This window comes from Hylobates moloch, unplaced genomic scaffold, assembly GCF_009828535.3.
Source record: "Hylobates moloch isolate HMO894 unplaced genomic scaffold, HMol_V3 SCAFFOLD_12, whole genome shotgun sequence".
Lineage (NCBI taxonomy): Eukaryota > Metazoa > Chordata > Mammalia > Primates > Hylobatidae > Hylobates > Hylobates moloch.
The window spans coordinates 9,936,512-9,958,442 of record NW_026652287.1 but is presented as its reverse complement, the minus strand read 5'-3'; the positions used below and the strand labels follow the sequence as shown (position 1 = coordinate 9,958,442).

The window sequence follows — 21,931 nt, the reverse complement described above, 5'->3', positions numbered from 1 at the left end:
GAGCAGTGGCTCATGCAGGCAATCCCAATACTTTGGGAGGCCAAGGTGGGAGGATTGCTTGAGGCCAGGAGTTTGAGACCAGCTTGGACAACGCAGTGAGTGAGACCTCGTCTCTATAAAAAAATTTAAAAATTAGCTGAGTGTGGTGGCTCATGCCTGTACTCCCAGCTATTCAGGAGACTGAGGTGGGAGGAACACTGGAGCCCAGGAGTTTGAGGCTGCAGTGAGCTGTGATCATGCCACTGTACTCCAGCCTGGGCAATAGAGCGAGACTCAGTGTCTAAAAACACAAGCTGCCCTAAGATCACAGACCTAGTAAATGCTTAAGCTGGGATTCAAACTTAGATGCATCTAATGCTCTATAGCTCATATTTTCATCACTAGGCTGTGAAGTGCCTCTGAAAAAAGGAATAATAGGGACAGCCTAGAGGGGTGTTTTGAGGCCAAAGAACTAGAAGTTGGCAAAGTTCTTTTTTTTTTTTTTTTTTTGATACAGCGTCTCACTCTTACGGCCCAGTCTGGAGTGCAATGGCGCGATCTCAGCTCACCACAACCTCCACCTCTTGGGTTCAAGCGATTTTCCTGCCTCAGCCTCCCGAATAGCTGGGATTATAGGCATGCGCCACCACACCAGGCTAATTCTGTATTTTTAGTAGAGACGAGTGTTCTCCTTGTTGGTCAGGCTGGTCCAGAACTCCTGACCGCAGGTGATCCACCCGCCTCAGTCTCCCAAAGTGCTGGGATCACAGGCATGAGCCACCATGCCCGGCCCCCAGAAGTTGGCAAAGTTCTTAAGTGGGTAGAGTATCCTGGGCATTTGAGAGAGTATAAATTAAGGAGTTGAGAACCACGTTCACCACTTTGTAGCTTGGGAAAGGAGCTAGAGTTGGCCTGGAATGTTTCCCCCTAATTCAGGGTAGGGGCAGCTTGTCATTTCGTAGAGTCCTCTGTTTCGAGGGGTCCAGGTACACATTTGGGAAACTCATGTGTATGAGGCAGTCTTGCAATAAGAGAAGAACACTGATGTTCACACAGAATCTGTCTAGAAACTGTATTCCGTGAAAGAATGAAAGCTCTTTTTTTTTTTTTTTTTGAGACGGAGTCTTGCTCTGTCGCCCAGGCTGGAGTGCAGTGGTGCGATCTCGGCTCACTGCAAGCTCCGCCTCCCGGGTTCACGCCATTCTCCTGCCTCAGCTTCCCGAGTAGCTGGGACTACAGGCGCCCACCACCACACCCAGCTAATTTTTTTGTAATTTTAGTAGAGACGGGGTTTCACCGTGTTAGCCAGGATGGTCTCGATCTCCTGACCTCATGATCCGCCCGCCTCGGCCTCCCAAAGTGCTGGGATTACAGGCTTGAGCCACCGCGCCCAGCCAGGATGAAAGCTCTTAACTTCTCTGCCCCCACCACCCAAAAAACTTTACTGTCACATAAGAGTTGACTAACGACCCTCCACTAAAAATTACACAGTATAGTGCCTGCCACCAAATACGAATTCAGTAAATACTTGGAGAATAAGTAAATGAATAATTTCAATTCACAGTCACATGACAAATCGTCAAAAGCAATTATAAAAGCAATTGTATTGGACTCAGCACATCCCACTGGAGAAGCCAGGGCAAGGAAACAGATCCCTCAGCACCTTCTTTGAAATACAAAGATTTGAAGAAGGTCAGAGCAGATTGTTTTGTTGTTGTTGTTCTTGGGCTACCGGGAAGTCACAACGATGACAAACATACAGATGTACATTTGGACAAAATGTACAGGTATACAAAGAAATGTAAAGATGAAAATTGATAGATCTATACATCCCAATCTAAAGATCCTCATTCGGCCTGAAATAAAGTATTGATTGACTTAGCCCGGTTTCTATTTTCTGAGATAAGGAATGATTTAAGGTCAGAGGATATGAAATGCTGCTAACTGCCCCCTACCCCCTAAGAGAGAGAACACGCCCCATTTAAACACATATACCCATTTACTTAGCCATTTAAAATGACACAGGGGAGGCCGGGCGCCGTGGCTCACGCCTATGATCCCACCACTTTGGGAGGCCGAGGCAGGCGGGTCACCTGAGGTCAGGAGCTCGAGACCAGCCTGGCCAACATGGCAAAACCCTGTCTCTACTAAAAATACAAAAATTAGCCGGGTGTGTTGGCTGGTGCCTCTAATCCCAGCTACTCGGGAGGCTGAGGCAGGAGAATTGCTTGAACCCGGGAGGCGGAGGTTGCAGTGAGCCGAGACTGTGCCACTTGATTCCAGCCTGGGAGACAGAGCGAAACTCTGTCTCAAAACAAAAACAAACAACAAAAATTACACAGGGGCTGTGCAGTTCCTAGCCGTCCTCCCAACACACACACACGCTCCACTCCATGCACATTCTGTCCCCTGCCATTGTGATCAGATAAGAAAATGCAGCCAACTCACTTCAATCAACTGGAACCTCCCCAGAAGGTATAGTTGTGTGAATTTCATTTCCGACAGAATGAGAAGGATGCAGTTCATGTGCATGAAGCCGTCTTGCAATAAGAAAGGGGGGTAGCATTTTCAAAGCCCCCGACCCCCTAGCATGAGTTAATTCTAAATCACCACTCTATGTTCCTCGGTGTGGTTGGTCTGCTCGTTAAGTGTCACTCAACAATGTGGGGATCCCACTGCCCATCAGACTGGCTTTGGAAACTATTTGTCACACTGATGCAACTCCTGCGACCGCGGTTCGAAATTGGCTTCTCTTCCGGCCTTTGTGTTTTTGAGTGTCCTGGCTGCTTGGGTTTCAGACTGCAGATTTTGAGCTTGTTGTAGAATTTGGGAAACGAGGGGCTTGAAAAATAATACACCAGGGGATCCAGCATGCTGTTCATGTAGGTGAAGCTGAGGGTGATGTGCAGAGCCACGTGGACAGAGGGATCGCAGGCGCTCGAGGGCACCGTCCAGAGGAAATAGAGTCTAGCGGACACGCTGGGCAGGTAGCACGTGATGAACACAATGGCTACCACCATGATGAACCGGGTCGCCTTCTTCATCCGAGCCTGTCTGGCCAGCTGCTGCCTCCGCCTCAGGCTCCAAACAATCTTGAAGGAGCAAAATAAGATGATGCCGAGGGGCAGAAAGAACTCCAGCTGGAACATGATGTCATGCCATCCATTGGCCGACTCCATGATGAAGCTCTCACAGGAGACCGCCGTCTCTTGCACACAGAGATGGTTCTCCAGCAAAAGATACAGTGTTCCCACGATGACCAGGGTCCACAGGGTGCAGACGATGCCAGCCGCCGTCCGGGTGGAGATAGTGTTCACCGCGTGGTGGGGGTGGACCACTTTGAAATACCTGTCCACAGCCACCACCGTAAGGAACACGATGCTCCCGGCCCTGTTCATGGCCAACGTGAAGAGCCCCACTCGGCAGGGAATGTCCCCAAAAGCCCAGTGTCTACGTCTGAGGTAATAGTCTGTCCGAAAAGGCAGGCAGATCGTAAGGAGGAAATCAGCCACGGCCAGGTTGAAAAGGTAAACAGTGCTCGGCTTCCAGGTCTTCATGTGGAAGCAGAAACCACACAGGGCGACCCCATTGCCTAGTGCGCCCAGCACAAAGGCCACAATGAGCAGCGGCGGCATCACCTGGGAGATGGTGTCCCCCTCGATGCGGCAGCACGATCCGTTGTACATGGCGCGGACAGAGCAAGTGTCCGGGTGCGGAGCAGCCCAGGGAGTCCCCACAATGGCACAGATGCTTATCTGAGCGTTAGCACTCACCCAGCTGCTGCGTGTCTGACTTCATCACCCAGGATGCGGGTCCTGTGTGTGGGTTGGATGCTGCCACAGCAGCGAGAAGAGAAACTTCAGCCAGGAAATGAGAGACCCAGGGAGGTCTTTTCTTTGGAGCCCGTCTCACAAGCCGCCTGCCTCTCGGAGAGGCCAAGCCTGGAGCCGGATGAAGCTTGGAAATGCATGCAATTTCGCAAAAGTGGTCATTTCTGAGAGGCGGTAGAGTGGGGGGTCTGATGAGATTGATGCCGTAGAGGAGCGATTGGGTCCAGCGCCAGAATAATTTTTATTTTCAGCTTCGCTGTTCCTCCTCGGACTCCGTGCTGGAGAGCACACAAAGCTGCCCAGAAGGCAAGAAAAAAGCTTGTTTGTCCTCCCTCCTGGTGGAGAAATCCAAACATTTCCTGGAGTGGTTCTGGGCTCCTGCCTTTGCTTTCCTCCTCTAACCTTTGCCTGACTGCCTTGTCCTCTCCCTCATCCCACGGGGCACTCCCATGCGGTGCCAGAGAGGGGAGGCTTTGCTCTGCAGCTCCTCCGGGCCACTTCCTGTGCCGAAAAATACCGCGCTCAAAAATTGGAGGAGTCTGCGGAGAAAAAAGTTCTAATCACGATACTTGATAGATGTTAGAAAAATTCTTTGACGGGAGTCACCTTTCCCCCGCTCTATTCCCACCTCCCTGCCCATTGCATCCTTCCGTGAACCCAAGTGGCCAGTTGCACAACCACCAAGACCATGAAACAGATCCGAAGCCCACTTCGCAGATGTCTGTCTCCACAAAACGGCCTCTTTGGGAGCCGGTTTCCCCCTCTGCTGGGAAGCAGAGCCTAGAACTTTTACAAAGATTTAGCTCTGAGTTTCCATTGGCTGCTTGAATGAGCCAAACACCATGAGACGGACGTTTTTAATTTCAATTATGTGCTGAGCCCATCAATTAAAACTGCCCCCTGGGGGCGGAAGAGGATTGGAGGAGTTGATTAAGGAGTCCATCTCTAAAGCAATCAGGAGTAACATTAGACCGCACAAAAAACTGGAGTCTTCGCTAAAATTTCCTGTCCTTTGGCTTTAAGGATTATTAATCTGCCCTGTGCCTTTCAGCTTCCAGTTTAGAAAATGCGGTGGAGGCCGGGCACGGTGGCTCACGCCTGTAATCCAAGCACTTTTGGAGGCCAAGGCGGGCGGATCACGAGGTCAGGAGATCGAGACCATCCTGGCTAACAGAGTAAAACCCCATCTCTACTAAAAATACAAAAAATGAGCCAGGCGTGGTGGCGGGCGCGTGTAGTCCCAGCTACTCAGGAGGCTGAGGCAGGAGAATGGCGTGAACCCGGGAGGCGGAGCTTGCAGTGAGCCGAGATTGCAAAAAAAAAAAAAAAAAAAAAGACAAAACAAAGAAAGAAAGAAAATGGGGTGGAGGCCAGTCGCGGTGGCTCACATCTATAATCCCAGCACTTTGGGAGGCCAAGGCAGGTGGATGACTTGAGGTCAGGAGTTCCAGACCAGTCTTGCCAACATGGTGAAACCCCATCTCTACTAAAAATATACAAAAATCAGTCAGGTGTTGTGGCATGTGTCTGTAATCCCAGTTACTCAGGTGGCTGAGGCAGGAGAATCACTTGAACCCGGGAGGTAGAGGTTGCAGTGAGCCGAGATTGCGCCACTGCACTCCAGCCTGGGCAACAGAGACTCTGTCTCAAAAAAAAAAAATGGGGTGGAAAAGAGGGGGTGCATCGAAAGAATGTGTCTGTCTTCTAGATGCACACTGAAGCTAAATTATTCCCACTGGATGCTGGACTCCAAATCTGTCCACCCACGTTCTCCCCTGCCTCGCCCTAGCACAGATGCGGTCACTTCCCACCTGAACTGTTGAAACAGTTTCCTAACTGGTTTCCCTTCCTCTCATCTATTTCCTGTAAGTCATCTTCTACACAACAATCTGATTTTTTCTAAGGCACAGACATGATCATATACCTTTTTTCACTTAAAAATCTTCACTAGCTCCCTTCAATCTGCCAAGGCACTAGAATGGTGGCCTGTGGACCATATCTGGTTTAAAAACCAGCCTGGCTTGGCTGATATGTTTTTAAAACCTGGTGCCGTCCTATAGAAACCTGGATTTCTGCTGTCTCTTAGAACACTGGAAGATCTGGCCACACTGGACCGACACTCCCACGTGGAAACAATTAGCTGGAGCTTAGAGTAGACAGAGTAGAGACAGAGAATGAGCCCCTGTAGACAGAGAATGAGCTTTACTGTTTGCCACAGTCCCCACCACTCCCTATTGCCTTACATCTGGTTGGCTTTCCTCATTGGCAAGCCTAGTCTCTGTGGGATTTTGAGTTTGTCACCTCTGCTCTAGGTTGAAGGTCACATTCCTTGGATTGACGTACAAGGTCCTTCACAGTTGGTTCCCAACCTACCTTTCCAGTATGATTTTCCTGCCACTTTCCTCCTTCCACCCTACTCGCTAGTCTCATAACCTCTAATAAATAAACGTGTGTGTCAAACGTCTATATCTAGTTCCCCCACAAATTCAGGAGTTCTTTGAAGACAAACTTCATACTCTTAGCCTGGATGAATAACTCCTACTTTTCTTTCTTTTCTTTCTCTCTTTCTCTTTCTCTCTCTCTCTCTCTCCCCCTCCCTCCCTCTCTCTCTTTCTTTTTTTTGAGACAGAGTCTGACTCTGTTGTCCAGGCTGGAGTGCAGTGGCTCTGTCTTGGCTCACTGTAGCCTCAACCTCCCAGGCTCAAGCCATCCTCTCACCTTAGCCTCCTGAGTGGCTGGGACTACAGGCGCATGCTACCATGCCCAGCTAATTTTTTGTATTTTTTGTAGAGACGGGGTTTTGCCATGTTGTCCAGGTCTCAAACTCCTGGGCTCAAGTGATCCACCCACCTTGACCTCTCAAAGTGCTGGGATTACAGGTGTAAGCCACCGTGCCACACCTAACTCCTACTTTTCATGAGAGCTCATTGTAACCACTTTCACTCTGTGGGCCTTTGTGATTCTGTGATAAGGTGCTGACTAACAGGGGTAACCATGGTAGGCTGAAACACCCCAAGATGAGTTCAGAGGGGTAACCCTGAGTACTTCATATGCTTAGCCTGGATTTTTTAACAAATGGAAAATATTCTTCATTCTACATTCTCAGATACTGTCGGGATTCTTGTAAACACAAATACTTCCTTTTTTTCCCACATGACCAACACCTGCCTTTCTTTTCTAAATCCTTTGTCTTGTCAAATCATCTTCTTCTCTATTTTTTTTTTTTTGTGTGTGTGTGTATGTGTGTGTGACTGTAGAATTAGCTGGAAGGCAGAGGATTAAGGAAGAAAAAAATGGCATCTATTCCTCTGAAAGTCTATTGGTTTTTTTGGTTTGGGTTTTTTTTGGTTTTTATGTTTTGAGGCAGAGTCTGGCTCTGTCGCTAAGGCTAGAGTGCAGTGGCACAAATGTAGCTACTCTCAACCTGTGCTTCCCAGGCTCAAGCGATCCTCCCACCTCAGCCTCACAAGTTGCTGGGACCACAGGCACATGCCACCATGCCTGGCTAATTTTTGTTTATTTTGTAGAGACGAGGTCTCACCATACTGGTCAGGCTGGTCCGGAACTCCTGGGTTCAAGCGATCTGCCTGCCTTGGCCTCTCAAAGTGCTGGGATTACAGACGTGAGCCACCGCGCCCGCCCCAAAAGTCTACTGGTTTTTCACATACAATCTGATCTTATTCTACCCCAGGGCTTCAAGAAGATGCTGTCTCTCTCTTCTTGGACTTCCTGCTGAAGATCGTGCTCTGGTACCCTATTCCTTTGTGCACCAAATTTAGATCTATCTAGGCTCATGCCTGTAATCCCAGCATGTTGGGAGGCAGATCACTTGAGGTCAGGAGTTCGAGACCAGCCTGACCGACGTGGTGGAACCCCAACTCTACTAAAACTACAAAAACTAGCCGGTCGTGGCCAGGAGTGGTGGCTCACTCCTGTAATCCCAACACTTTGGGAGGCAAAGGTGGGTGGGTCACCTAAGGTCAGGAGTTCGAGACCAGCCTGGCCAACTTGGAAACCCTGTCTCTACTAAAAATACCAAAACTAGCCGGGCGTCGTGGCAGGTGCCTGTAATCCCAGCTACTTGGGGGGCTGAGGCAGCAGAATCACTTGAACCTGGGAGGCAGAGGTTGCAGTGAGCCGAGATAGCGCCATCGCACTCCAGCCTAGGGGACAAGAGTGAGACTTTGTCTCAAAAAAAAAAAAAAAAATTAGCCAGTCGTGGTGGTGCATGCCTGTAGTCCCAGCTATTCCAGAGGCTGAGTCACAAGAATCGCTTGAACCCAGGAGGTGGAGGTTGCAGTGAGCCAAGATTGCACCACTGCACTCCAGCTTGGGTCACAGAGTGAGAATCTGTCTCAAAAAAAAAAAAAAAAAAAAATTGGCCAGGCAGTGGCTCACACCTGTAATCCCAGCACTATGGGAGGCCGAGAAGGGCAGATCACCTGGGATCAGGAGTTCAAGACCAGTCTAGCCAACATGGTAACACTCCAGCTCTGTTAAAAATATAAAAATTAGCCAGATGTGGTGGCAGGCACCTGTAGTCCCAGCTACTCGGGAGAGTGAGGCAGGAGAATTGCTTGAAGCTGGGAGGCGGAGGTTGCAGTGAGCCGAGATGGCACCCTTGCACTCCAGTCTGGAGGACAAGAGCAAGACGCCATCTAAAAAAATAAACAAATAGACCAGGCGCAGTGACTCATGCCTGTAATCCCAGCACTTTGAGAGGCTGAGGCGGGTGGATCACAAGGTCAGGAGTTCAAGACCAGCGTGACCAACACGGTGAAACCCTGTCTCTCCTAAAAATATGAAAATTAGCCAGGCGTGGTGCTGGGCACCTGTAAACCCAGCTACTTGGGAGGTTGAGGCAGGAGATTGCTTGAACCAGGGAGGCAGAAGTTGCAATGAGCTGAGATCACAGCCACTGCACTCCAGCCTGGGTGACAGAATGAGACTCTGTCTCAAAAATAAATAAATAAATCTAAAAATTAATTCAAAATAGATCCAAGATCTAGATGTAAAAGCTAAAACTACAAAACTCTTAGAAAACACAGGGGAAAAGCTTAATGACATTGACTAAGGCAATGATTTTTGGATATGATGCCAAAAACACAAGGAACAAAAGAAAAATAGATAAATTGGACTCCACCAAAATTAAAACCTTTGTGCCTCAAAGGGCACTCACTATCAACAGACAAGGTGAGGTCAGGTGCAGCGGCTCACGTCTGTCATCCCAGCACTTTGGGAGGCCGATCACTTGAGGTCAGGAGTTTGAGGCTAGCCTGGCCAACATGGTGAAACCTCATCTCTACTAAAAATACAAAAATTAGCTGGGGCTGGTGGCACATATCTGTAGTCTCAGCTTCTTGGGAGGCTGAGGCAGGAGAATCCCTTGAACTTGGGAGGCAGAGGTTGCAGTAAGCTGAGATTGCGCCACTGCACTCCAGCCTGGGTGACTGAGTGAGACTCCACATTAAAAATATAAACAAAACAAACAAACAAAAAAATAGACAAGGTGATATGGTTTTGCCGTGTCCCCACCCAAATCTCATCTTGAATTGTAGCTCCCATAACTCCCACATGGGAGGGACCCAGTGGGAGGTAATTGAATCAGGGGCAGGACTTTTCTGTGCTATTCTTGTGATAGTGAATAAGTCTCACAAGATCTGATGGTTTTGTAAAGGGGAGTTTCCCTGCACAAGCTCCTTTTTCTTGTCTGCGGCCATGTGAGATGTGCCTTTCAGCTTCCACCATGATTGTGAGGCCTCCCCAGCCACGTGGAACTGTGACTCCATTAAACCTCTTTCTTTTGTAAATTGCTCAGTCTTGGATATGTCTTTATCAGCAGTGTGAAAGTGGACTAATATACAAGGCAATCCATGCGATGGGAGAAAGTATTTGCAAACCACATGTATGTGATAAAGGATTAATATCCAAAATATACAAAGAGCTCTTACAAATCAAGTAAAACATCAACAAAAAACAACCTAATTAAAAAATAGGCCGGGCACAGCGGCTCACGCCTGTAATCCCAGCACTTTGGGAGGCTGAGACCAGTGGATCACAAGGTCAGGAGACTGAGACCATCCTGGCTAACACGGTGAAACCTCGTTTCTACTAAAAATATAAAAAATGAGCCAGGCATGGTGGCGGGCGCCTATAGTCCCAGCTACTTGGGAGGCTGAGGCAGGAGAATGGTATGAACCCGGGAGGTGGAGCTGGCAGTGAGCCAAAATTGTGTCAGTGCACTCTAGCCTGGGTGACAGAGCAAGACTCTGTCTCAAAAAAATAAATTAATTAATTAAATAAAATAAAAATAAAAAAATTAGCTGGGCGTGGTGGCACACACCTGTAGTCCCAGCTACTCAGGAGGCTGAGGCAGGAAAATTGCTTGAATCCCGGAGGCGGAGGATGCAGTGAGCTAAGAATGTGCCACCGGACTCCAGCATGGGCTACAGAGCGAGACTCCATCTCAAAAAAAGAAGAAAAAGAAAAAAAAGGCAAACGACTTGAATAGGCATATCTCCAAAGAAGATATACAAATGGCCAATAAACACATTTGCCACTAAGATACTCAGTATTGCTATTTCACTAGGGAAATCCAAATCAAAACCATAAGATATCACTTCACACACATTAGGATAGTTATTGGTTAAAAAAATAGAAAAAAATCTGGGTGCGGTGGCTCACGATTGTAATCCCAGCACTTTGGGAGGCCGAGGCAGGCGGATCACGAGGTCAGGAGATCGAGGCCATTCTGGCTAACACGGTGAAACCCTGTCTCTACTAAAAACACAAAAAAATGAGCCAGGCGTAGTGGTGGGCAACTGTAGTCCCAGCTACTTGGGAGGCTGAGGCAGGAGAACGGCATGAACCCGGGAGGTGGAGCTTGCAGTGAGCTGAGAGAGCACCACTGCACTCCAGCCTAGGCGACAGAGCGAGACTCTGTCTAAAAAAAAAAAAAAACACACACACACACACACAGAAAATAAGCATTGGCAAAATCATCGAGAAATTGAAACCCTTGTGCGTTGTTGGTGGGAATGCAAAATATGGAAAACAGTGCGGCAGTTACTAAAAATAATTGAGATCCAGCAGTTCTACTTCTGGATGTATGCCTGAAAGAATTGAAAGCAGGGACTTGAACAGGTATTTGTACACTCATGTTCATAGCAGTATCGTCACAATAGCCAAAAGGCAGGAGCAGCCCAGGAGTCCATCAGCTGATAAACAGATAAACAGAATGTGGTCTATACACGCAATGGAACACTATTCTGTCTTAAAAAGAAAGGAAAAGGCCAGGTGCGGTGGCTCATGCCTGTAATCCCAGCATCTTGGGAGCCTGAGGTGGGTGGATCTCCTGAGCCCAGGAGTTAGAGACCAGCCTGGACAACATGGCGAAATCCCATCTCTACAAAAAAAAAAAAAAGAAAGAAAAATGAACTGGGTGTGGTGATACATGGCTGCCATCCCAGCACTTTGGGAGGCTGAGGTGGGCAGATCATTTGAGATCAGGAGTTTGAGACCAGCCTGGCCAACATGGTGAAACCCTGTCCCTATAAAAAATACAGAATTTAGCCAGGTGTGGTTGCGGGCACCTGTAATCCCAGCTACTTTGGAGGCTGAGGCAGGAGAATCACTTGAACCCGGGAGGTGGAGGTTGCAGTGAGCCAAGACTGTGCCACCACACACCAACCTGGGCAACAGAATGAGATCCTGTCTCAAGAAATATATATATTTATTGAAGTGAGCGACCTGAAGTGTTTTCTAGATGCTTCAGGACACCCAAATGAGGAAGAGTTTATCTGTCACCTGGAGCTGAGTGTTGAGCCGCGGAAATAAGACAAGCACAGTAGTCCCCCCTTATCTGTGGGGAAGATGTTCCAAGACCCCAGTGGATGACTGAAACTGCAGACAGCACCTAGTTCTATGTGCCCTGTGGGTTTTGGATCTGGGAACCAAGACAGCTACTAAGTGACTACCAGGTCGGTGGCGTCTACAGTGTAGATACGCTGGGAAAGAGAGGATTCACATCCCGAGCAGGGATGGCGAGAGACTTCGTCATGTTACTCAGAATGCTATGCCATTTAAAACTTATGTTTGTTTCTGGAATTTTCCACTGAATATTTTTGTGCCATAGCTGACCACAAGTAACTGAAAGCCCCGGAAAGCAAAACCACAGATAAGGAGGGCCTAGGATACATAACAATAAAGTAAAACAAATAGAATACGTAGTTTAAAGTAATATTTTCCACAATGAATTAGACACAGCACAGGTGATATGTGAAATGATATTAGGTGATACAGAGTAATGTATACACATATTTTTATTTTATTTTATTTTTATTTATTTATTTTTTTTGAGACAGAGTTTCACTCTTGTTGCCCAGGCTGGAGTGCAATGGCACGATCTCAGCTCACCGCAACCTCTGCCTCCCAGGTTCAACCAATTCTCCTGCCTCAGCCTCCCTAGTAGCTAGGATTACAGGCATGTACCACCATGCCTGGCTAATTTTGTATTTTTAGTAGAGACGGGGTTTCTTCATGTTGGTCAGGCTGGTCTCGAACTCCCGACCTCAAGTGATCCGCCCGACTCAGCCTCCAAAATTGCTGGGATTACAGGCGTGAGCCACTGCGTCCGGCTTTTATTTTATGAGACAGGGTCCCACTCTGTTGCCCAGGCTGGGGTTACTGGCATGATCTTGGCTCACTGCAGCCTTGACCTCCTGGGTTCAAGCGATTCTCCCACGCCTCCCAAGTAGCTGGGACTACAGGCATGCACCAGCAGACTTGGCTAATTGGTTTTTTAAATTATTTTTTGTAGAGACAGGTCTTGCCCTTTGCCCAGGCTGGTCTCAAACTCCTGGACTCAGTCGATATTCCCACCTTGGCCTCCCAAAGAGCTGAGATTACGGGTGTGAGTTACCACACCCAGCCACATATTTTAATTTTATAGGTATAACTTTATTTTAGGCCAGGTGTGGTGGCTCACTCTTGTAATTCCAGCACTTGGGGAATGCAAGGTGGGAGTATTGCCTGAGCTCAGGAGTTCGAGACCAGCCTGGGCAATATGGTGAAACCCCATCTCTACATCTCTACTAAAAATAGAAAAATCAGCTGAGTGTGGTGGTGGGTGCCTATAATCCCAGCTACTCGGGAGGCTAAGGCATGAGAATTGCTTGAACCTGGGAGGCGGAGGTTGCAGTGAGCCAAGACTGCAGCACTGCACTCCAGCCCGGGCAACAGATTGAGACCCTATCTCAAAAAAAGAAAAAAGAAAAGAAAAATTGGCTGGGCGCGGTGGCTCACGCTCGTAATCCCAGCACTTTGGGAGGCCGAGGCGGGCGGATCACGAGGTCAGGAGATCGAGACCACAGTGAAACTCCGTCTCTACTAAAAATACAAAAAATTAGCTGGGTGTGTTGGCGGGCGCCTGTAGTCCCAGCTACTCGGAGAGGCTGAGGCAGGAGAATGGCGTGAATCCAGGAGGCGGAGCTTGCAGTGAGCCGAGATTGCGCCACTGCACTCCAGCCTGGGCGACAGAGCGAGACTCCCTCTCAAAAAAAAAAAAGAAAGAAAGAAAAATTTCTAGGGGAATAAAAGAAGGAACAGACATTTCCAGACAAAGGGAAGAGCATGGGAGAAGTTAAGATTGTAGGGCATCTAAGGAACATTTGAGGAATTTGGAATTTGGAGTCCATATCAACGAACCAGGAAGAGTGGGGCTGTTTTGCAGGGGACCTTGAATTCAGTGGCAGAAGGAGACAGAAGCAAGTGGCATTGTAAAGGACCTGGGGAAAGGCTGAAAGAGAGCAAAGGAAAGCCCACTGTAGTCATGTAGGAATTCTGCAGGTTCAGGGCCTTTGTATGCTGTTTTCTCTTTCTAGAGTTTTCCGTGGTGAACTGCCACGGTGATGTTATCAGGGAATGAGACCCTGCAGATCACTGAAGCCCACTCCCTTAAGCAGCAACACGTTAAAAAAAAAACAGTTTCTCATTCTCGTCCTCAGATTCCGCCTCAAAGGGAACTGTTAGCACCATCCACCAAATAGTTCAAGCCATTGCCGTTATTCCTGCTTCTTCCAGGCCCAACTAGAATCTGCAATCTGCAGATCGTACATCATGCCTGTCTTCACGCACATTTCTACCATTTTGGCTGGCCCAAGGTCTTGGAGGAAAGCAACTGCTTGCTGATTGGTCCCCTGCCTCCTGTCTTGCTCCTCCTCCAGCCCATTCTCCAAAACTCAAATCTGATGATGTCACTCACCTTGCGGAACACTCCAGTGCCTTCTCATTGTCTTTAGCAGGGAATTCAAGATGGCAGGCAAGACACTACAGGAACTGGCCTCAACAGCTCCAGCATGAGTCATAACTGCGATGGTATGCAAAGGCCACCTTACAGGGAGCCCTGGAGACACTCTTCCTTCCTCCTAGGGCTAACTGCTCTTTTGTAGGCCTCAGCCTAGACCAGCCTCTTCCAATAGAGCTTTCTACCGTGATGGAAATGTTCTGTAATATGCGTGCAGCCACTGAGCTCTGGAAATCGGGAATAGGAACTGAGTTTCTATTTCTTTTCTTTTCTTTTTTTTCGAGACGGAGTCTTGCTCTGTCGCCCAGACTGGAGTGCAGTGGCACGATCTTGGCTCACTGCAAGCTCTGCCTCCCGGGTTCACGCCATTCTCCTGCCTCAGCCTCCTGAGTAGCTGGGACTACCGGCTTATGTTTTGTAATTTTAGTAGAGACGGGGTTGCACCGTGTGTGCCAGGATGGTCTCGATCTCCTGACCTCGTGATCTGCTCGCCTCGGCCTCCCAAAGTGCTCGGATTACAGGCAGGAGCCACCGCACTCGACCTTTTTTTTTTTTTTTTTGAGACGGAGTTTGGCTCTTGTCGCCCAGGCTGGAGTGCAATGGCATGATCTTGGCTCACCCCAAGCTCCGCCTCCCGGATTCAAGTTATTCTCCTACCTCAGCCTCCCAAGTAGCTGGGATTACAGGCATGCACCACCACGCCCGGCTAATTTTGTATTTTTAGTAGAGACAGGGTTTCTCCATGTTGGCCAGGCTGATCTCGAACTCCCGACCTCAGGTGATCCGTCCGCCTTGGCCTCCCAAAGTGCTGGGATTACAGGCGTGAGCCATCACGCCTAGCCTAAAATTAAGTAATATTAAAAACTCAGTGGCCGGGTGCCGTGGCTCATGCCTGTAATCCCAGCACTTTGGGAGGCTAAGGCGGGTGGATCACGAGGTCAGGAGATCGAGACCATGCTGGCTAACATGGTGAAACCTCGTCTCTACTAAAAATACAAAAAATCAGCCGGGCGTGGTGGCGGGCGCCTGTAGTCCCAGCTACTCAGGAGGCTGAGGCAGGAGAATGGCGTGAACCCGGCAGGCGGAGCTTGCAGTGAGCCAAGATCGCGCCACTGCACTGCAGCCTGGGCGACAGAGTGAGACTCCGTCTCAAAAAAATAAATAAATAAATAAATAAATAAATAAATAAATAAAAACTCAGTTCCAGCCAGATGCAGTGGCTCACCCCTGTAATCCCAGCACTTTGGGAGGCCAAAACAGGCAGATCACCTGAGGTCGGGAGTTCGAGACTAGCCTGGCCAACATAGTGAAACCCCCATCTCTACTAAAAATACAAAAATTAGCCGGGTGTGGTGGCAGGCACCTGTAATCCCAGCTACTCAGGAGGCTGAGGCAGGAGAATCACTTGAAGCCAGGAGGCGGAGGTTGCAGTGAGCCGAGATGGCGCCATTGCACTCCAGCCTGGGCAACGAGAGTGAAACTCCATCTCAAAACAAACAAGCAAACAAAAAATACACACACACACACACCACACACACACACACATTATAATTCAATTTTGGTTAACTTAAAATGTACCAGCCTGGGCAACAAAGTGAGACCCCATCTCTACAACAACTAGGAAAATTTAGCTGGGTGTGGTGGCACGCACCCATAGTCCCAGCTACTTGGAAGGCTGAGCTGGGAGGATCACTTGAGCCTGAGAGGCCAAGGCTGCAGTGAGCCGTAATTGCGCCACTACACTCCAACCTGGGTGACACAGAAAGACCTTGTCTCAAAAAACTTTTTTTAATAAAATAAATAAATAAATAAATAAAACGTAAAAGCCACAGATGGTTTGTGGCTACCATATCAGAAGTTCGGTAGACCTCACTTCCCCACAGCTCCGAAGCCTTCTGTGATTTTCTTTCTCTAGTCTGGGTCAAGCCCGCTTCTCTGGGCCATTTTGGCCATCCTCACACTTACCATGCAGCATTGTAATGATTTACATGTGTGTCTCCAGTACGTAGCCCAATGCCTGGCACCAAAGGGCTACTCGATAAGTATGTCTCAGGTAAATAAATAAACCAACCAACAAATGATTACAGATTCTTTTGTTTGTTTTGAGACAGAGTCTCACTCTGTCACCACTCTGTCACCCAGGCTGGAGTGCAATGGCATGATCTCGGATCACTGCAGCCTCCGCCTCCCGGGTTCAAGCAATTCTCCTGTCTCAGCCTCCCAAGTAGCTGGGACTACAGGCGCCCGCCACCACGCCTGGCTAATTGTTATATTTTTAGTAGAGACGGGGTTTCACCATGTTGGCCAGGCTGGTCTCCAACTCCTGACCTCATGATCCACCTACCTTGGCCTCCCAAAGTGCTGGGATTACAGGCATGAGTCACAGTGCCCTGCCATGATTCCAGACTTCTGGTAGCTTCCTTCTTCTCCTGGCTGTGAGGTGACACTACTGCACAGAAAAGGTGAATTGATAGAACTTGGGGACACACCTGCCGGGCTGATCTGGCATGAGCTTGGGGCCCTTGGGCTCTGTTGTGCCCCATACTCTGATGCTTTATAAAGAAAGCAGTTTGCTTTATACGTGACCAGGGCAGGAAGTGAATATTCCTGCCTGGGTTCACCCAACATGTGGTTGGGGGAGAAACTGTCTATGTGGTATAAATTCAAGGGCTCTGTTTCCCCAAAACTCCTTCCCCAGCCAGGACCCTGATTTTCTCATTGTATTAGCTTCCTGTCTCTCAGGGTGCTGGAGGCCAGAAGTCTGAAATCACAGCGTCAGCAGGACTGTGCATTCTCTAGGGGGACTAGTGAAGACTGTCCTTTCCCTTCCAGCCTCTGATTGGCTGTCAGCATTCCTCAGCTTGCGACCACATTCCTCCAATCTCTGCCTCTGTGTTCACATGGACTTCTCTCCCATGTGTCTCTCCTAAGGACATTTGTCATTGGATTTAGGGCACAGTAATCATGAATGATCTCATCGATCTAGGGATCCTTAACTTAATTAGATCTGCAAAGACCCTTTCTCCAAATACGGTCATATTCATAGTTTCTGGCAGACAGGACATGAACACAGATTTTCAAGGGAGGCCAATATTTAACCCACTACAGTGACTTTTCTTTTTTTAGACAGAGTCTCACTCTGTCTCCAAGGTGCTGGAGTGCAGTGGTATGATCATGGCTCACTGCAGCCTCTAACTCCTGGGCTCAAGCAATCCTCCTGCCTCAGCCTCCCAAATAACTGGGACTACAGGTGCATGACACCACACCTGACTAGTTTTTGTAGATATGGGAGCTGACTATGTTGCCAGGGCTGGTCTTGAACTCCTGGGCTCAAGTGATCCTCCCACCTCAGCATCACAAAATGCTGAGATTATAGGCGTGAGCCACTGTGCCTGGCCTACAATTACTTTTATCTATTTCTTTACTTATTTTTGAGACAGTCTCGTTCTGCTGCCCAGGCTGGAGTGCAGTGGTGCAATCTCGGCTCACTGCAACCTCTACCTCCCGGGTTCAAGCAATTCTCCTGCCTCAGCCTCCTGAGTAGCTAGGATTACAGGCATGTGCCAGCACGCCTGGCTAATTTTTTTTTTGTTTTTTTTTTAGTAGAGACCACTGTGTTAGCCAGGCAGATCTCAAAGCCCTGACCTCAGGTGATCTACCCGCCTTGGCCTCCCACACTGCTGGGATTACAGGTGTGATCCACCGCGCCCGGCCTACAGTGACTTTTCAACGTCAGTTTTTGAGTTCTAGAGTTCCTCTCTACCCAGCAATTTCAACATGCCTTCTCTGGAAGTGAGGAGGAATTACTGACCAAATTTAATGTTGAAGTGATTCGTTGTATTTGTTTGTTTGATTGATTCTGCCTGAAGGGGCTACAGCCTAGGAGAAGGCTGGGATCGAAAGGTTGAGGGGAGAGATGAGGATTGCCTCACACAGTGACCTGGGTGTCACGCGGACCAGACACGGGCTCTGATGGGGAAGTTCTTGCCATTTCAAAATGACTTAAAAATTGCAGGCTGGGCATAGTGGCTCATGCCTGTAACCCCTGCCCTCTAGGAGGCCAAGGTGGGTGAATCACCTTAGGTCAGGAGTTTGAGACCAGCCTGACCAACATGGTGAAACCCTTTCTCTCCTAAAAACACAAAAATCAGCTAGATATGGTGGTGCATGCCTGTAGGCCCAGCTACTCGGGAGGCTGACGGCCAGGACAACGAATATATTGTCTGGCAACGAATATTCTTTTCTCCGCTTGTATATATTTCTCATAATAAAAAGTTAAGGCCGGGCACAGTGGCTCACGCCTGTAATCTCAGCACTTCAGGAGACCAAGGCAGGTGGATCACCTGCAATCAGGAGTTCAACGCCAGCCTGACCAACATGGTGAAACCCCATCTCTATTAAAATTACAAAAAATTAGCCAGGCGTGATGGCGCACGCCTGTGATCCCAGCTACTTGGGAGGCTAAGAAGGAGAATTGCTTGAATCCAGGAGGCGGAGGTTGCAGTGAGCCAAGATCGTGCCATTGCACTCCAGCCTGGGAGATGGAGCAAGACTCCGTCTCAAAAAAAAAAAAAAAAAAAAGTTAAGTAGGCCAGGCGCAGTGGCTCACGCCTGTAATCCCAGCACTTTGGGAGGCCGAGGCGGGTGGATCACCTGAGGTCAGGAGTTCAAGACCAGCCTGGCCAACATGGTGAAATCCCATCTCTACAAAAATACAAAAATTAGCCAGGCATGATGGCGGGTTCCTTTAATCCCAGCTACTCGGGAGGCTGAGGCAGGAGAATGGCTTGAACCCAGGAGGTGGAGGTTCCAGTGAGACAAGATTGTGCCACTGCTCTCTAGCCTGCGAGACAGAGCAAGACCCCATCTCAAAAAAAGTTAAATAAAGTCTCAGTGTGGTGGCACATGCCTGTAGTCCCAGCTACACAGGGGGCTGGAGTAGGAGGATCTTTTGAGCCCAGCAATTCAGGTCCAATCTGGGCAACATATTGATGCTCTATCTCTAAAAATAACATTTTTTTTGGTGGGGCCTGCTGGCTCGCACCTGTAATCCCAGCAGGCTGAGGTGGGAGGATTGCTAAAGCCCAAAAATTTGAGACCGGCCTGGGCATTAGAGTAAGACATTGCCTCTAAAAGAAAAAAAATTATTAATTTCAATAAAAATAAAAATAAAATTTTAAAAAGAATGCCTGTAATAGTATTTTTTTTTTTTTTTTGAGACAGAGTTTCACTCTTGTTGCCCAGGCTGAAGTGCAGTGGTACCATCTCAGCTCACTGCATCCTCCTTCTCCTGGGTTCAAGTGATTCTTGGGTCTCAGCCTCCCAAATATCCGGAATTACAGGCGTCCACCACCACCACGCTGGGCTAATTTTTTGTATTTTTAGTGGAGATGGGGTTTCATCTTGTTGGCCAGGTTGGTCTTGAACTCCTGACCTCAGGTGATCCACCCACCTCAACCTCCCAAAGTGCTGGGATTACAGGCATGAGCCACCGCGGGCCCAGCCACTAGAATAGTATTTTTTAAGTGAAAGAAAATTGAGAGTAACTGAAATGTTTACCAGTGGGGAATGAGATAAATAAATTACGATGACTTCATGCAATAAAATATTTACACTTGTTAAATAAAATACATACTTGTTAGCCGGGCGCAGTGGCTCATGCCTGTAATCCCAGCACTTTGGGATACCAAGGCGGGTGGATCACCTGAGGTCAGGAGTTGGAGACCAGCCTGGCCAACATGGCGAAACCCCGTCTCTACTAAAAATACAGAAAATAGCCGGGCGTGGTGGCAAGTGCCTGTAATCCCACCTACTTTGGAGGCTGAGGCTGGAGAATCGCTTGAACCCAGGAGGCAGAGGTTGCAGTGAGCCACTATCGTGCCACTGCACTCCAGCCTGGGCGACAAGAGCGAAACTCCGTCTCAAAAAAAAAACAAACAAAAAAAACATACTTATTAAAAAGAATAATAGCATTCACTTGTATACCATTTGCCTTTGGACAGGCCCTGTTCTAAGCATTTCTGCTATGAGATGCAGAATTAAATATACTAACCCAGAAAGATGTCCAAGATATGTCATTAAGTGAATAAAAACGAACTACCACCTTGCAGCTTGTGTGGTATAATTCGATTTTTATAAATTAAAATATGATGTTTTTTATTTCCTTGTACATTGCTGGTGGGAGAGTAAAAAGTTCATTTGCTGTCGGAAACAGTCTGGCAGTTCCTCAAAAAGTTCAACATAGAATTGCCACACGACTCAGCCATTCCACTCCTAGGTATACACCCAAGAGAACTGAAAACAGAGACTCAAATACTCGTACATGGATATTCATAACAGCACTCTTCCTATAGCCAAAAGGTGATGTGTTGGTTTAGTTTATGTGTTAACTTGGCTGGGCCATGGTGCCCAGATACTTGATTGAATACTATTCTAGATAAGAGTGTGTTTTAGATGAGATTAACATTTAAATGTGCGAACTTTGAGTAAAGTAGGTTGCACTCCGCAGTGTGGGTGTGCCTCAGCTGATTAGTTGAAAGCCGTAGTAGAACAAAGACTGAGCTCCTCTGAGCAAGAAAGAATTCTGGGCCGGGCGCAGTGGCTCACGCCTGTAATCCCAGCACTCTGGGAGGCCGAGGCAGGTGGATCACAAGGTCAGGAGATCGAGACCATCCTGGCTAACACGGTGAAACCCTGTCTCTACTAAAAAATACAAAAAATTAGCTGGGCGTGGTGGCGGGCACCTGTAGTCCCAGCTACTTGGGAGGTTGAGGCAGGAGAATGGCGTGAACTCGGGAGGTGGAGCTTGCAGTGAGCCGAGATCGTGCCACTGCACTCCAGCCTGGGCGACAGAGCGAGACTCTGTCTCAAAAAAAAAAAAAAAAAAAAGAATTCTGCCAGCAACATCAGTTCTTCCCAGGGCGTCCAGCCTGCTGGCCTACCCTTCAGATTTAGGACTTGCCATCCTCCACGATTGTGTGAATCAATTCCCCAGAATAAATGTCTTTATAGAAATAGAAAATTCTACGGTCCTGTTTCTCTGGAGGATCTTGACTAGGACAAGTAGAAACAAGACAAATGGTCACTTGTGAATGAATGGATGAACACATTTGTGGTATATAAATACAATGGAAAATATTATTCAGCCATTAAAATGCTGAAGGGATGAAGTGCTTTTAATGGTTTAATGAATCCTTTTATAAAAGGATGCTTCATGCTGCAAAGTGTATCAGCCGAGATCGTGCCACTGTACTCCAGCCTGGGCACGTTGGCCCACGTCTGTAATCCCAGCACTTTGGGAGGCCGAGGTGGGTGGATCACCTGAGGCCAGGAGTTCGAGACCATCCTGGCCAACATGATGAAACCCCGTCTCTACTAAAAATACAAAAAATCAGCTGGTCTTGATGGTGGGCACCTGTAATCCTAACTACTTGGGAGACTGAGGCAGGAGAGTCACTTGAACCTGGGAGGCAGAGGTTGCAGTGAGCTGAGATCACACCATTGTAATCCAGCCTGGGCAACATGAGTGGAACTCTGTCTCAAAAAAAAAATTATTATTCTAAGTGAAAGAAGCCAGACACAAAAGGTCACATACTGTATGATTTCATTTATATAAAATACCCAGAATAGATAGATCATAAAGACAGGACTCAGGTTATGTTTGCCAGGGGAGAATGAAGAATGACTGCTTAATGATTTTGAGGTTTGCTTTTGGGGTGATGGAAATGTTTTGGAAGTAGATAGACGTGGTGTTTGCACACCATATGGAGATACTAAATGTCATTGAATTGCTCACTTTAAATGGTTAATTTTGTGTTAT

General features: G+C 48.0%; 1 protein-coding gene across 1 annotated transcript; it reads right to left on the bottom strand.

Moving 5' to 3' along the window:
* Positions 1-2,619: 2,619 nt before the first annotated feature.
* On the bottom strand, positions 2,620-3,665 carry HCAR1 (hydroxycarboxylic acid receptor 1). The gene has a single exon (XM_032171490.2). It carries the CDS (start codon positions 3,663-3,665, stop codon positions 2,631-2,633), a length of 1,035 nt encoding a protein of 344 aa, XP_032027381.1. The 3' UTR covers positions 2,620-2,630.
* Between the last annotated feature and the right edge of the window lie 18,266 nt (positions 3,666-21,931).